Source organism: Meles meles, chromosome 14 (genome assembly GCF_922984935.1).
Source record: "Meles meles chromosome 14, mMelMel3.1 paternal haplotype, whole genome shotgun sequence".
In the NCBI taxonomy this organism is placed as follows: Eukaryota; Metazoa; Chordata; class Mammalia; order Carnivora; family Mustelidae; genus Meles; species Meles meles.
Window position 1 is genome coordinate 20,251,945 of NC_060079.1, and position 16,488 is coordinate 20,268,432.

General features: G+C 40.4%; 1 protein-coding gene across 1 annotated transcript in view; it reads left to right on the top strand.

Moving 5' to 3' along the window:
* Positions 1–15,650, top strand: part of FREM2 (FRAS1 related extracellular matrix 2) — a 160,849-nt gene extending 145,199 nt beyond the window's left edge. Inside the window, exons 17-24 of the mRNA XM_045978235.1 lie at positions 2,454–2,646; positions 4,151–4,255; positions 5,642–5,769; positions 5,873–6,007; positions 6,778–6,904; positions 7,763–7,950; positions 8,160–8,306; positions 9,763–15,650. Of these exons, the coding sequence (XP_045834191.1) occupies positions 2,454–2,646; positions 4,151–4,255; positions 5,642–5,769; positions 5,873–6,007; positions 6,778–6,904; positions 7,763–7,950; positions 8,160–8,306; positions 9,763–10,275 (1,536 nt within the window). The 3' untranslated portion in view covers positions 10,276–15,650. The remainder of the gene's footprint in view (positions 1–2,453; positions 2,647–4,150; positions 4,256–5,641; positions 5,770–5,872; positions 6,008–6,777; positions 6,905–7,762; positions 7,951–8,159; positions 8,307–9,762) is intronic.
* Positions 15,651–16,488: the final 838 nt, after the last annotated feature.

The following is a 16,488-nucleotide window of genomic DNA, read 5'->3' on the forward strand; positions in this document are numbered from 1 at the left end:
TCTGTAAGGACATGTAATCTCCTTTGTTGTGTCACAATTGCTTTAAGAGCAGCATCTTATTGCATTTTCTCACTCATTATGGCCAGGCCTTCTTTGTCTGCTTGGAGCTTCTGTCTAGAGAAACTGTTTCTCTAGACAGAAAAATATCTGTTTATTTTAGTATAAATGAATCCCTTAAAAACATCCTGTGATACAGGCTGAAAGAAAACTAAGTGCTCATTAAGGTGATATCCAGAAGTTAGATTGAAAGCACTGCGTTCTTCAGTTTTATAAGAATGAGCAGGTAGGCGACCTGGAGGATTGACATTGTTCCATTGACATCAGTTTCTCTAGACAAAAGCTCCAAGCAGACAAAGAAGGCCTGGCCATAATGAGCAAGAAAATGCAATAAGATGCTGATCTCATGTCCAGAAATGGTCAAACTCTAGGTTGCCACAAGAAAGAAAATAAAAATTAGGAAACTTTATGCCAAGTAACTCATAGGAAGTAAATATTAAGAGTTCTCTCTAAAATAGTGCACTCAATAACATTTGATAGAGTATAATGTTGGCAGAAATTTTTAGCACCTAGACAGTTTCACTGGAAACTCATTTCTAAAGCCTAATTTTTAAAAGATGGTGGTTTATTAAAACCACAGGATGAAATATTAATCTTAATTTTCACGGGCATATACATTGACTTGATCACTCTTCTTTACACTGAGTGTTAAAATTACACTACAAGATCAATTTTAACTGAGTGCAATAATATTGACCCTTAAGAAATATTATCTCGGAGGACTTTGATCACAAAGCCCCTCTTCTGCTAGCTGAGTTAGCAGATGATGAGGAGTGCTAGCTATGACACAGCTAGCAATCAAATGATTTGCTTGGATGATGGTATTCTTTTTGTGTATTTTTGTTGACAATTCAGGTCATCACTTTTTAGGACTTAAGGTGTTTATTTTTTACTCTATGACAAAGTGATAAATTATTGTTATCATTGATTATGTTATTCACTAACATGTGTGTATGATCCCTGTTGCCAGCTCAATGTGGAAAGAGAATGAGAATGGTATTAGAAAGCCCAACTGGAACTCCTGAAGAGTATGATTTAAAAGAAAGTCCATCTTTTCTTGTGTAAAAGGTAGTTTTATTTGCCCAGCTCTTCTGCAGAGCTATTTTCAGAATTAAGTATGATAACGTTGGTTAGGCGATCCTAGGACTATACTCAGCTTTGTTTGGAGTGTGATGAGGTGTGTTAGAGTAGAAAAGCAGAGGCCAAAGACTGGGTTCTAATACTGACAGGGCCATTCAGAAAGCTTAAAGAATTCTATGAGAATTTGCTTTATTTCTTTGAACCTTAATTTTTCTCTTTTCTATGCGTCATCTTTCCATCCATCCATGTACCCATCCATCCACCCACCCATTGGCCAGCCAGCCAACCAGCCAGCCATCCACACATATAATATAAATACAATTATGGGGAAGAGTAAAAATATTTTTAAAATTTTATTGTGAACCTAGGGGCTCAATAAATGAATATTCGTTTATCCTCCACTACTCCTAACTTTCCTACAAAATACGTGAAGAAGGAAAGTATAAAATTCAAAGCAAGTTTCTTCAACTAATTAATTTTACAACATATTAAGTATTACATGTCATTACTCAACATGTTTACTTCTAGATCTTTCTTTTTTTATTCTGTCTTCCTTTAGGTAATAATTTAAAAGTACCTTATAGCAGTGTTATTCATAATAGCTCAAAACAGGAAGTAACCCAAATGTCCATCAGTTGATGAACAGATAAATACGTGTTGCATATGCATGCAGTGGGATACTACTCAGAAATAAACGTATTGAAATGTGCAGCAACATGGATGCACCTTGAAAACATAAGTGAAAGAAGCCTTTCACAAAAGATCACATAGTGTGTGACTCCATGTGTATGGAATATGCAGAACTGGCAAATAAAGAGAGACAGAAAGTAGGCTAGTGGCTACCGGGGCTAGGAAGAGGAAGGAATGAAGGTGTGACTTCTAACAGGTTTGGAATTCCCTTTGGAGGTGATGAAATTGTCCTAAAATTGATTGTGGTCAAAGATGCACCTCTCCCTGAATACATTAAATACTGCTGGTTTGTCCATTTTAATCACTGAATTATATGTATGTGAATTATATCTTACTAAAGCTGTTATGGAACAAAAAGGACCGTGTAGGTACAATATACTCAAGATAATGCAATTTACTTGCAAGACTGCTGCCACATATCCTTTGTTTCAAAGGAAGGTAATCATAACAACTAGTGAATTTCTCCAAAATTCGGTCAGGGACAATAGTGTAAATGTTGTCACTTCCTTACCTCAATGGTCGCTGAAAATCTCTAGTTGAGTGAAAGGAGAAAGTGGCTTGTAAAAAAGTTAGGCTCCTCCACTTAACACTGAATCATGCTGACAGATGTAATTTCATTGTTTTAGGTCCTAAATCTAGTGCAGTCCTATGTGACCCTTCGAGTGCCTCTGTATGTTTCCTACGTGTTCCATTCCCCGGTTGGGGTAGGAGGCTGGCAGCATTTTGACTTGAAGTCAGAACTCCGCCTGACTTTTGTGTATGACACTGCCATCTTGTGGAACGATGGAATTGGCAGCCCACCAGAAGCCGAACTCCATGGTGGGTAATAATTTGGAAAATGAGTTTTCTCATCCATTTGAATTACTTAGGACTTTTTTTTTTTTACTGTAGCAAAATAAATAATAGAAGCAACTTTCAATAAATTTTATTTTTATGTTCAGTATTTTAAGATTATTTCATTTTGTCATGGAAAAACTAACGAAATCCTATCAGTGCCTCAAATTTTGTATAACAAGTGACTGTTATAGATATCATAAACGTTTCATGGGTATTTAACCCTGACAGTCCATTTCAGGTGATTTCGTCATTTATGTGTTACATAGTCTGTATGTTTCCTAGGTTCTAGAAAATGTATAGAAGAAGTCCTAAATGAAAATAAGAAATGAACCCAAGAGAAAAATGTATGCTTTTTTTTTTCTTCTGAAAATGAGATAGATCCTGGCTTCTAGTTCTGGCTTCCATAGTTAACTAGCTTTGTGATCTTGAACATACTGCTTAGCCTTTGTGGCACTCAGTTTCACCTCAAAGGTAGACTAGACTGCTAATATTCTTTTTATTCTAAATATCATTCTGTAATATTTTAGCTGGATGTTTTGGAACAGCAGTGGTAAGTACAACTAATTCCTAAGCCTGAAAGCACCTGCCAAAGTTTCTTTCAATCTCTGTATCAGAATAATAATTCAAAGTCTATAAGCATAAAGCTAATTTTTCTATCTGTGGAATGAATAGTTTCTTTTCAGACACATGCTACTGTTCTGGCTCCACGCCCATCTGAGCATCATGCCTGCATTACTTTTTATGAGCCAGAGAGAAAATACTATTGACAGTGCCTCAAAATTTGCTATCTTAAACAGATTGCCTTAAATTTACATGAAAGGTTATATGATCACCCTGAGTGATCATTCTAAATTATTTTATATTTCAGTGTTTTAGTTACACATCTTCCTTAGAAAGTGTGTATTTAAGGAAATTTAATATGGATGCATGCTGTGGTTCTCAAGTTCTACATAAGGATCTCATGGTTCCTTCTTGTCTCTGGAACCAACTTTGGTCAAACTGCCAAAAGTTTTGGATAACCTCCAGAGTTTTTATTAAGTCTATAAAATTTGAAATCATTCTGGAGAACACGAACCCACTTCCAAGTCCAAATCTTCAGAACTTGACAACTTTACTGTGTCTCTCAATTTACAACTTCATTTATGTAGACTAATGCTTTCAGGGAAAAAAAAAAATCTTGGCCTGTTGTCTATTTCATGTTGTCTATTTCTATCTATTTCATATTGTCTATCTGTTTATTTCATATTGACCTCACTCATGTTACCTGATTCTATTTCGCCTCCCTTCTTGACATCCTTTGTTGTTAGAAAACAAAGCAAAGCAAACAAAACACATGTTCTTCTCTTATCAATCAGAATTCTGATTACAGTCTTTGGCCAGAATGCTTAAAGATGAGACGTATCTGAATTCAAATTTGGAAGAAATCCTGCATGTAATGAGTCCCTGGTCACCAGTGTTTCCGCTCTTGTGCACTCTGCTCATGTAGGTTCTCTCTACCCCACGAGCATGCGCATCGGTGAAGAGGGGCGCTTGGTGGTGAACTTTAAGACAGAGGCTCAGTTCCATGGTTTGTTCGTGCTGTCCCATCCCGGTAAGCCCTGTTATCCACAAGAAGTCCCTGCACCACAGGACACAGATATTCCAGGCCCCACGCTACCTGATGAGCTTTGAAACCAGCTTCTAAACCTCAATTTCAAGTGAATTGTCCTTGTGATTTACCCACAGGAGGGTTTGATAATTGTTCAGCTACATCTCATAAGCTACAAATTTGTCGTTATCAACATAGCCTTTTAGAGAAAATACAAAATGATAGTAAATTTAAACGAAAACTCTACTGAGTTCATTTTAAATGGAGTTTTCCTTAGATAAAGAGCATAGCAACCACAGTCCCCTTCTCTGCCTCAATTCTGTTGCATACAAAGTTGAGTTTGAAGTCGTTTGTTTAGCAAGGACTTCTCTGTTCACAGCCGTTTTCTGGATACTGTGAGAAACCTTTAAATAGAGCTGGAAGGACATTGTACTATGATACTTACATTTCAGACATGTTAACTAATTACCTTTAATAAAGATTTGCTGTGTCATTTTACTAACTGCGAACACTGTGCTTTAAATACCAATAGGGAAGCAGGCACTGAAGTTCAGTGCCCAAGCTTTTTTTAAATATAAAGGACATCCCATTAGAAATATTTTTTTTATTTGACTCTCCATATCACTAAATTGGTGTTGCATATTTTGCCCATTTGCCAACTATTGTCAGATTGGACGGGGAAGATGTCTTCTCCCACCTTCCGTTTTCTGGGTTTGAGCTCTAAACAAGGAAAGAATGGGGCCAAAATTCAGAAGAGAAGAGGGCTCATTGTATATTTATGAGGCTGAACTACAAGACATACTGACCCAAAAAGAATCATTTGGCTTTATGTAACTGACAGTTCTGGAAAATAAGGATTTCTGGGTCTTTACAGATCCCTTCCACATGTCTACCTTTCTAATAAACTGAGTCTTTGTTTAGACACAATTGCAGGCAATCTAATTAAAATTAGGTTCCGTTTGTAAGTTGGGTTTGCCCCGCTGTGCGGATGCTAAGAGACTAAAGTTGAGCTCGGGGCTTCCGCGCACAATAAATGCATTCACATCAGCTGTTACTGCACTGCTGTGCCTTCCCTGGAAAGTCGCCCTGGACTATTTGAGCATTTTTGCACAATTATCTCTTCACAGAATCATAGAGTGGGGCAAGTACTGAATTAGGACTCAGAAGGCACACATCCTATCTGTGTGATCTTGGGAGAGTCACTATAATCGGCCTCAGCCCACGTTCTCCAAGGGGGGGGAAATGAGGCTAATTATACCAACACTGGGGCTTTGAAGGCTTAGTATTAAGAATAAAAGCAAGCAATGTACGATCAGGTGCTTTGAAAACCCTAAGCTGTTATGCACTCTTACAGCCACTCTACCATTATTCTTACTGGCACTTTTCTAGCATCCTTCACGAGCTCAATGATCATGTCAGCTGATCATCCAGGCCTGACCTTCTCCCTGCGCCTCATCAGGAGTGAACCGACCTATAACCAGCCCGTGCAGCAGTGGAACTTTATGTCTGACTTTGCAGTAAGTGACTCAGGCTCTTAACTTAGCTTTCCTTTTCTGCCACTTTGGATGACACCTCAGATTCTTAAAGGGAAAACCTAAATGTCCTCCCTTCTCCTTAAAGGTACGTGACTATTCAGGGACTTACACAGTGAAACTGCTGCCTTGCACCACTCCATCGCATCAAGAGTACCGCCTGCCAGTCACCTGCAACCCCCGAGAGCCTGTCACCTTTGACCTTGACATTCGGTTCCAACAGGTGCGTCTCTTGCGGTTGCTTTCCGGTGACTTCTCCAATCCCACTTCATGAAGGTCGTGGTTTACTTGTATCAGTAAGAAAAAAAAAAAGAAAAAGAAATTCACACCGTGACTTACTAATTCTTGCTTGCTGAGAAAAAAGGAAGTCAGACAGGAAGGAAGCAAGAGAAGAAGGAAGGAGGAAAAAACTGCCCTTCATCTGTCGTTGGTTCAGGGTATAAAATCCAGAGTTGAAGAGTATGCAAGGGTTATTTTTTCTTCTTATGTGATCTTTTCTCCTCCTGGAGTTTGCTGCCTTGGAGAGTTGAGGGTTTTCCCCAGAGTTCTTCTGTACATCTTTGCCTCGTTCTTGATCTTCAAGGAAAATAAATATCCTGTAGTTCATGACATCTCCAAGTACCTAACTGCCATTATATAGTAAAAGAAATATGACAGCACTTTTTGTCCTAGGACAAATACTAAGTGTTGGCCCTGCACTGAACATGATAAGTACAAGTCCTGTATATACCCTGTGAAAACAATGGAAAAGAGCTCAAGGAACGCTGTTTCGTCCCAGTCAAAACATTTCACCTTGCCAGTATTGCCTTCTCGTGAAGGGCAGAGCCGGTGTTCCAATTCCCTGTGTGTGTTTGGTCGGATGTGAAAACTGCAGTGCAGTCTTCAGTCATCTAGATGTGCACGTACAGCCCGTGTGTGTGTCTGTGAATAAGGCATTTGTGTACTGCCAGGGCAATCGGCAACCCGTAACCGAGCTCTCACACTTGGTTTTAGGTCAGCGATCCAGTGGCAGCTGAGTTCAGCTTGAACACCCAAATGTACCTCCTCTCCAAGAAGAGTCTCTGGCTGTCTGATGGATCCATGGGATTTGGGCAAGAGAGTGATGTTGCCTTTGCAGAAGGTACCCGTTTCACAAATGAGACAGCTGCTCTGTCTGCTTGCCGCTGCCTCTGTTGCCCTTTGCTTTATTGGGATCATGTTTAAGAGGGAAATGATCAGTGCTGGTGTACTCTTGAGAATGTTACTGGGTCTTTACCACTTTGGCAGGGATGGCTAGGGCCACTAGAATTGGATATATGCTACTAGATGGTTTTTCTTCTGGGGAAATTAATCTCTATTTCCTTTGCCTAAGTGACTTTTGGAACCAATCTAGATTTTCTTTTCTTGAACCTTCTTTCCAGGTGCATAGACTCAAATACTGCAGCTACTTGAGACTGTCAGTGCCTCATGGTGAGGGTCATATCTGTGCTGCTCAGTGGCGTGTTCCTGGCACTTAGCAAAATGCCTAACACGCATGGTGGAGTTCAGTAGTAGTTGTGAAACAGATGACTGACTGCAAGGGAATTTCCACACACTCTCCTTCAAAATCACACAAAACCAACTCAGCTTTTTATCAATATTTTCTTTTCTATGTACTTTATTAGTCTGTATCCTGCCAAGTAATTTATCTATATGAAGTAGACTTTAAACCATAGTGGAATTATGAAATTAAATTATAGACCAAGCCTTGAGGTTATTCCCACTACTGACTGAACGTGGGACAGTCAATAAATCTGCAGTCACTTGTGGTCCATCCCCAGAGTGGTCTCACCTGAGGCCTGGGAGTGGGTGACATCCTGAAAGTCCTCCAGTATTCGATGGCAGATTAGGAAAAGAAGGAAGTACTCCCAGGGAGAATTATTGTCACCAGTGGTTTGCAGAGTCACGTGGACAGGACTTACCACGTAACAGAAATGACACTTCCACGTATCTGTTTCAGGGGACATCATTTACGGGCGTGTCATGGTAGATCCTGTCCAGAATCTGGGTGATTCCTTTTACTGCAGCATTGAGAAGGTGTTTCTGTGCACTGGAGCTGACGGCTATGTTCCCAAATACAGTCCCACGAATGCAGAATACGGCTGCTTAGCTGACTCTCCTTCACTCTTATATAGATTTAAAATTGTGGTAAGTGCTTTGCCCCAAACAGTGAACTAGGTAGATGTTCAAAGTTCAATGTTTTCATCTGGTATTTAAAAACAATAGCATCTTTTTAAATGAAACACAATGGTGACATTGTATGGTCATCTGTACTTGCACAAACCTAAAGAAACCATTCTGTACTTGCAAAAGTTGGCATTATCTACAGCACTCCTCACTTTCTTTATTACTTAAAGGACAAAGCTCAGCCAGAGACACAAGCCACCAGTTTTGGAAATGTCCTGTTTAATGCCAAGCTAGCAGCCGATGACCCTGAAGCTATTCTCTTAGTGAATCAGCCTGGATCCGATGGCTTTAAAGTCGACTCAACGCCACTCTTTCAGGTGGGCCAGTAATAAGCCACTTACACCAGCTCTGTGAGCACGTGCAAATTACTTAATATTAGGATGATCCAGGTGTCTTCTATTAAAGGGCAATGATAGTAATACTGCATAAGTAATCATAACATTGAATAAGGTAATGCAGGTAAGCCACACAGGACCATAGTGGGCACCTGGTAAGCATTCTGTAAACCCTAGGTATTATTATTTTTATTAGTGCATTCATCTTATTTTAAGGCTGTGCGTAATGAAGACCCTTATTCAGCCCGGAATAGAAATCTAAGTCTGATGTTTGGAAACTCTGCTTTTCTTTTCTTTCTCTCTCTTTTTTTTTTTTTTTTTAAGATTTTATTCATTTATTTGACAGAGAGAAAGAGATCACAAGTAGGCAGAGAGGCAGGCGGCGGGGGGGGGGGGGGAGGGAGATGCAGGCTCCCTGCTGAGCAGAGAGCCCTATGTGGGGCTCGATCCCAGGACCCTAAGATCATGACCTGAGCTGAAGGCAGAGGCCTAACCCACTGAGCCACCCAGGCGCCCCGGAAACTCTGCTTTTCTTATTCAAACCTTCCTTCCTGTTGTCTTTTCATGACCATCTTTATTAGAGCGATCTTATTTGAACTGCTGGCTTCAGAAAAGAAGTATGCACGGCTCATAAACCTCCATTCTCAAAGACTTTATAAACCAAGACAGAATATCCTAGCCTAGCGATGGATGGTAAAAAGACACAGGCGACCCTAACACTGAGCAGACAAATGAGACAAATTCAGAGTTGTGTTTCCACGGAGAATCCTTGGAGGGGCAAGTACACCTTTTAGGAAATTTCCTGAAAATTGTCCACACCGGAGGGGCTGCAGACACAGTATCTGTCTTCATCCTAAAGAAGGAATCTTAAGGAAGCATATTTGTTACTTGGAACAATTTTTTTAAATGATTTTCACTGTTAATTCTCAAAGCATTAAACCCCTTTTAAATCCTGAAGGCTTCAGAGAGCCATCAGAAATTCCCTTCTTTTCACAAGCCCTAGAAAAGCAGAAAAATGGACCTTTTCTATGGTCTTCTATGTAAATATGCAGCCAGATGTACGGGAAGAGAGTCCTGAGAGTCAGAAGGTCTGGGTTCTAGTCTTGCCTCTGCCACTAACTGGTTAACTGGTACATCCTTCTTTACCCATTTTTCAGATGAGTAAGTTAAAACCATGTGAGAGCTCCGACATTCTATGGCAGCAAGTCACAGATTGCCAAAGATTTACTGGCACACACTCCCTTGAGAGTCACACAAAATATTTTAGAGTCCTTTACATAAAGCTTTGCACGTACTACCCACAAAAAAATGTGAAGTGTATTAATTCTGCAGTCTAGAGTAAATTCTCAGTGATTGTCTCTGCCATTAATTTCTCTTGCAGGAGTCGTGAATTAGGTTGGTGTGGTATTTAATTTTCTAACAGAGTTGCATTTTCTAGGTTGCCCTGGGTCGGGAATGGTACATACACACGATCTACACGGTAAGATCAAAAGACAACGCCAATCGAGGCATTGGCAAAAGAAGTACCGAGTACCAGCACCACTCCATAGTGGGTCCAGGGAAGCCAGAGACCACGAGCCAGGGCCGGAAGAAGAGGGAGATCAGGAGCCCACCCCCGCTGGCGTGGGACATAGGTGCTGACAACAACCGGGGAACCAACATCCAGCACATTGCCCTGGACCGCACCAGCAGGAAGCAGGTCCCCCAGGGGCGAGTTCCTCCTGATGGCGTCCTCCCTCGTGAGCTCAACCGGCCCAGCTCCGACGTCAGCCTGGTCACAGTCATTGGCAGCATCGCGGTGGGGTTCCTCACCCTCTGCCTCACTGCCATCACAGTGATGATGTGCAGGAGGAGGAAGGGTGCCAGGAGGAAGGGCGCCCTGAAAGGCTCAGGCAGTAGCAAGCCCATGATGGCCCCACAGAGCCACCAAGGAGACAGCTCAGAGGTTTGAAGAGCGTCGCTGGGATTCAGCCTTGGCCTCCAGTGCCTCGGAAAGACGGTGGAAACCCAAATGCTTCTGTCAGTGCCGGGGAATTGGGGACTTCTGTTACGAAGCTGCTCAGAGGCCCTGACTGTACTAGTGAACTTGGATTTGAATTCTGTCTACTTTTTCATGCATCAGAGAACAAATGCAGACCACAAACCATGCCTTTCCTCTGGCCCCAGAGGCAGCGACAATGTATTCATGTGTACACATAGCCATCCATGGACTGCCAGGAATGGACTTCTCATTTTAGGCATTTTTCTCTAAACAGTGCAGACAAATCTATTCCAAGGTGCTGCAGACTCTCTCAGAAGTTGAAGAGGAGTCTCCTGTTGCTATATGAGTGTGAATCTTGAAGGTGCAATTATCACATTGTTTATTCATTGTATAACAGTTTATTCCTAGAAAAGTTTTCCGGGATAGTCTGCACGAATGATAAATACACTGTTTACTATGACAAGTTTTTGAATAGGTGGAGACAGCATGGAATTATGACCAGGCGTGGCTCAACCCGTCATTCACCTTTCCTACTACATGGGAGGGAATGGGAAGAAAGATAGAGGGAAGGAAGTCACTAGGTTGGATTTGAATTGTTTCTCATCCTCATCAGAGCCTCCCTGTTTTACTTGCTTATTTAACTTTAAATTAAACCAAAGAATACATTAAGTCTGGAAGAGATTGTCAAAGAAAGACTTTCCTGTTATATAGTGAGAAATAGTCGAATTCTGGCATGATAGTATATCTTATGGGTGCTCAACATTTGTGGGAAATGAGAGGGTTGGTGGCGTTTTGATGATGAAGAAGAAATGCTATAGAGTTAGATTCACATTTATAAGACAATGTTCTGTAAGAACTGAGCCTAGATATTTACAGTATTGAACCCAAAATTATGAGAAGTATCATTACAGGTGGTGGAGGGAGAAAGTGGTATTTATTAATACAATGTGTTTAACCAAAGTGCCTCTTCTACATCATGGAATTAAAGAACATTCTGACAGGTGATACATGAGGTTAACCCTCAGAGGAGCATAATCACACAACAATGTCCAGAACTTAAATTGGCCATAGGACATTTCATTAACCTTCTAATCAGCCTCTGTTCTAAAAAAGGGGACCTCTGCCCCTGTCATTCCAGAGATGGCCTTGGAGGTACGACCTTCTTTGATCCAGGAGGAGCGCAGCCTTCTTTGTCATCTCCAGTTCAGTGAACTGACGCAGTGAGGTCCCTCTGAGTATCTGAAAACATACCGTGTGATACTGCTCACAGTGTTCAAAACCAGGAAACTTAAATGAGCTTGCTTGGCAAGGTTCCCATCACCCTTCTGAAAAAATAGACTCTCACCAAATGGCAGAAATCTCCCTTGGAAAGGGAAGGAAAATGTCAGTAGTCCAGTGACCAATCTCCCAAAAGCTAGTGAATGTATTTCAAGCAAAAATAGGGTCAGGAGAAAAAGAACTGTACTTAAGGGCTAACGAACCCTCACGTGTCGCCTGGAATCTTTTCACTTTTGTCCACAGCCTGGCCACACTGGACGTCCTCGTGGAATGGATCTCATCTGGTGTCCATGGGCACCAGCCATCTCTTTATTGAAAAAAGGAATCTACGTTGGTGCTGAGAGAGAGGTGAAAAGCGTCTAATGCTCGCCTCTCTCCTTTTGGGCAGCTCTGCACTTCACACTCGAAGTCTTTCAAAAAAATATGGTAGACTGGAGTCTCCTTCCATTGGGGGAATTTACGGATCTCACCCCTATAACTCAAGGGCCCCCCAAAGGACTTATATTAAGTACGGTATAGCCCGGGAGTTCATTTGTCAAGCAAGCATGAGTGCTTCCGTCGTATCCCCTTTTCTTTTGCTTTGCCCTCTGGCAGATGCTTTGCTACATCTTCAGCTACCTCGTAACTTGTCTAGGAATGAGCATGAGTTAAGCAGCTTCAGTTAGCGTGTGGATTTTTCATGATTTAGCACTAGGTTCAATTCAGTTAGACTGTGGGAGCAAGTACTTGCCGTTAATTTTATGTTCCTTCAGTGGTTTAGATGCCTCAGAGCCTGACTTTGGGCCACACTGGTTTTATATCAAATTTCACTCTGCCATGAGTTTTACTAATGCGACTGCCATATATGAACTGGAGGGCTTATTAAACACAGAACATATCTAACCTTTCCTAACAAAGAAAAGATTCTTCCTCTCTGCCCATTCCTTCTCTCTCTCTCTCCCTTTCTCTCCTCTTCCTTTCCCTTGAAAACAGAGTCTGTGGGAAACAGGCAGATATAGCTTTCTTAAGTGTAGAGTGCTTGGATTTCAGCATCATCTTCTTTTTATCTGTTTACTTAATGTGTGATTTTATATACATTAATCTTAAAAAACTCTTTTTAGTGGAAAAAAAGGATCAGCGAAAATGTTATAAAACAGACCCCTTTCCCCAATATTTTGTTTTTAGACAATTATGCTGGTATTATCAGAACAATTTCATAAAATAACTTCCCATAGACAATGGGATATAAGCATAATAACTCCTTAGATACCCAGTAGCTTCTGACCCTAATTAAAACTATATAATTGAAATTGTATCACATAGTAAAACCCAAAGCACAAAAATATATATGAAGCCTTAGTGGCTCTCCCCACATACAAACCACAAAGCATTACGATACATAATTACGGTTTTAATGATGGTTTTATTTATCCCAGTTCATTCCCTCTGTTAACATTTACTAAATGCTCATCCAGGACTAACCACTTTGAGAGATTACACAGAAACCACGATGCCCTCCCTGGTCTCCAGCAGGTTCTAACCAAATGTGGCTCCTCCTTAGACCAGAGGGATCAGCATTTGCATTGGGTTCTGCCCTGGACCAAGAACAAGCCAGGCGCATCTGTGAACCACAACTTAAAACTCTGCTGAGCACTGACAGCGGAGTCCAGTCTTTTCCTCTGAAAGGATCCCACATTGTGGGTCATCGCAGTCACAGACCTACGGTAAATATTTCAGATGGAGAATTTAATGGAATTGCCCTTCACAAATCTACACAGAAAGGGTAACTTGCAGGGGTGTGGGTATCTGGCTTATTCTTTTCCTCTTAATGGAAGACAGGCCCACTTTATTCTAAGAATGGGAAAGAGGGCATAAATTCTTGTTCCCATCCATTAATACCCCGACACCTCCCGAAGTGCACCCTCCCACAAGCATCCACAGTGTTTGAACAGTATAGAGAGAGGTCAACTAGAATTCCTCCGCCATTCTACTGCATAGCATTGTGACATGAAGGACCAAGTACAAGGGATGTAGTTCTATGAGCGGCAAACACCTTCCTTTTCAGTCATCATACCTCTTAAGTCTTTTCCAGCGTACCAACTCCAAGGTTAACTTTAAAAATGGAAATGGACCTGTGGAAAATCATAGAGCCTCTCATATTAATCCGCGCTAAAGGTTAAAATAGTCCTAGATTGAGAAACGATAAAGTAGCAATAACAGAAAAATGTAATGACATTTAAATTTTTAAGGTAGGAAATTTGATTTCTGCTGCTATTTTGAAAAGATCTATTTAGTTTTGATTTAGAAACCAATTTAGTCCTTTAAAAGAAAAAGAAAAAATAATCTTTAAAGATGCAAATGTTTTACAAATTTGAAATTTACATAGTTGTATTCATTTAAAAGCAAGGGAGCTCTGATTCTTTGAAACTCTTTCATTTTTTCTACCCAGGAGGGCAAAAACAAAAGAGAGAAGACAGGTGTCTTTACTAACTGCAGGGCAAATGGTGAATAGGGCTTGGGTGTTCAATCAGTCCTAAGGCCATGGCTTAGAAATGTGTAATTTGGCACAGCACTAGAAGTACGACTAGTATCTGGCAAGCACATACAGACACATGTGCGTATAAAACAACCAAAGATCTCATTTCTAGAAAATGACGACCCTAAATATCGTTGTAACGGAAATGGTCCATATGGAGATTTTCAAGAAAGTCAACAGAATGGTCATTTGTGTAGACATACTATTGTGGGATTTTCTTGGACATTAGTTTCAAGGTTATTATGTTTCCTTAAGATTTTTCTTCGACTTCCCGTGTTGCCTGGTAATGACAAGAATTTTCAGAAAATACCATCCACAGGTTCAAAGTTTCCCTCACTGTCTATTTCTCCTTTGGTGTTAAAAATGGAAGATCAAGATTTGGGTAGTTATTTTGCTTTTAATAAGAGATTCTAAAATAGAAGTGTGTTGTGCTCGCTTCGGCAGCACATATACTAAAATAGAAGTGTGCAGCATTTTCCTACAGTTTTCACCGGGAGGATTATACAGAAACTTCTTAGATAAAAGAAAGCTGGTTCTCTCTTGAACTAAGTTGATACAACAAACTACACTAATGTGAACCTCTCTCAAATTTAATTGTACCGGGAAAACCAATCAGAATATTGAATTGGCAGCCTTTAAACAGTTTTGCTCTCTTCCCTCTCTTTAAAGTACATTTGTTAGCTTTTGCTGGTATCTGTGTGTTTTTTTTTTCAGTATTGTATTTTACTTAAGAGCAACAACCAGAAGAAACCAAAATGCTGCTATAGCAATGACATCTCCTACTTTCCTTCCTTCCTTCCTCTCCCTTCCTTTCTTCCTTCCGTGGTTCCTTTCTGACACAGACTAAGGTTTTTTCTTCCTCTGATATTTGTCTATCATTCTTCCAGTAACACTTCCCTTTTAGTTTGGAAACCATTGCCATTTTCACTACGTAATTAACATTCTCTTTCATCTGAAAGCGAGTAAGTGAGCCCAGCATTTGTGCAGTGTCCCTTCTTTATAAAACGTTAAGGCTTTTGGCTGATGGAAAGAACTCCCTTCCAAAGATCAAAAGCATCATACTGAATAATGTAATGACAATCTGTGCTTTGATTTTTTTCTCTCAGTGAAGGTTCAACACTGACATTTAAGACACACACAGAAAAATCCCTTTAAGGGTTTAATTGAGCAAAAGTAAAAGGCCAGAGATCACATATATGAAGTGGTTTTGCATGATTGAATACTTTGCAATGAAATAAATGGCAAAACAAAAAAACTGTTAAAATGTTAACAGCTTTGAAGTGTTTCAAATTGTAATTATCAAATGCACAATGTTCCTTTCACTATTAGCCAGATGTTGCCTACGCAGATTGCATGATTCCTTGAATACTCTAAGTGAATCTCTACTACAGATATTTATTTTTCCAATGTTTGGATCATCCCTTCACATAAGAATTGTCAGTATTGTGCCTTAGAAAAAAAGAGAGAAATGAGAGTTTTTAAGAACTAACATTAATAATAAAAAGCATTGTAATACAAACCACTTAAAATATAGAAAACCAGTTACTGGCAAGAATAAAAGATAATTTCTGAAAGGGCCCAAATTAAGCACATTACAAAAAAAAGTACAAAGCTGAGTCTCTCTCTGTGGTTTCAGGAATTCAAGTTTTTGGCAAGGTATTTTTAAAGCCCATTTGTCTCTGAAAGAAGACTTCAGCCTGGACAAGGAGTTGTGTGTTTGATAATTGTATTAAGTGCCTACTTCCTTCCCCAAAGTCCTCCAAAAACTCAGTCAATTTATATTTATGTAGCCACTGAGTGACATATCTGTGTGTAATGAAATTGCTTGCAAAGCTGAATGGCCTTTGTGATTTTCCCATGGGAATTCTCCAAAAACAAACAGGGTCGAGTTTTTGTTGTTATTGTTTATTTACTGGGGTACTTCATGTTTGCTGGATATTGAAGCTTATCCCTGGGAAGCCAACTAGGCCAATAATTTGTAGCCATTCAGTCTTCTATCCACGTCTAAAATACTTCCTGCTGCCACTTGTGTTGCATAACTACCACTGTTTTCCTTCGAAATATATCACATGTTTAATATAAATAAAGCCCATATAAATACAAATCTGCTGACACGGGCAAGTTACTGTGGCTCCTTCTTCACCTTTATTTACGCTAGAATCCAAGAATTCGTGTAGCCTGCATTGAGTGTCCGTTAACTTTGGTTCCGGGTCTGAAGCCTACACTCCTGCAGGCTTCCAGAATGGGACATGTGCTCCCAGCCCTTCTGTGATGCTGGTGGCAAAGTATTTCAGCTCCTCACCAGGATCAACCCACGGCGTACTCACCAGGTGTAGCAGGCGCTGACACAGCCAGAGAGCTGTCCGCGGCAATGTATGCTTAAAGGAAAC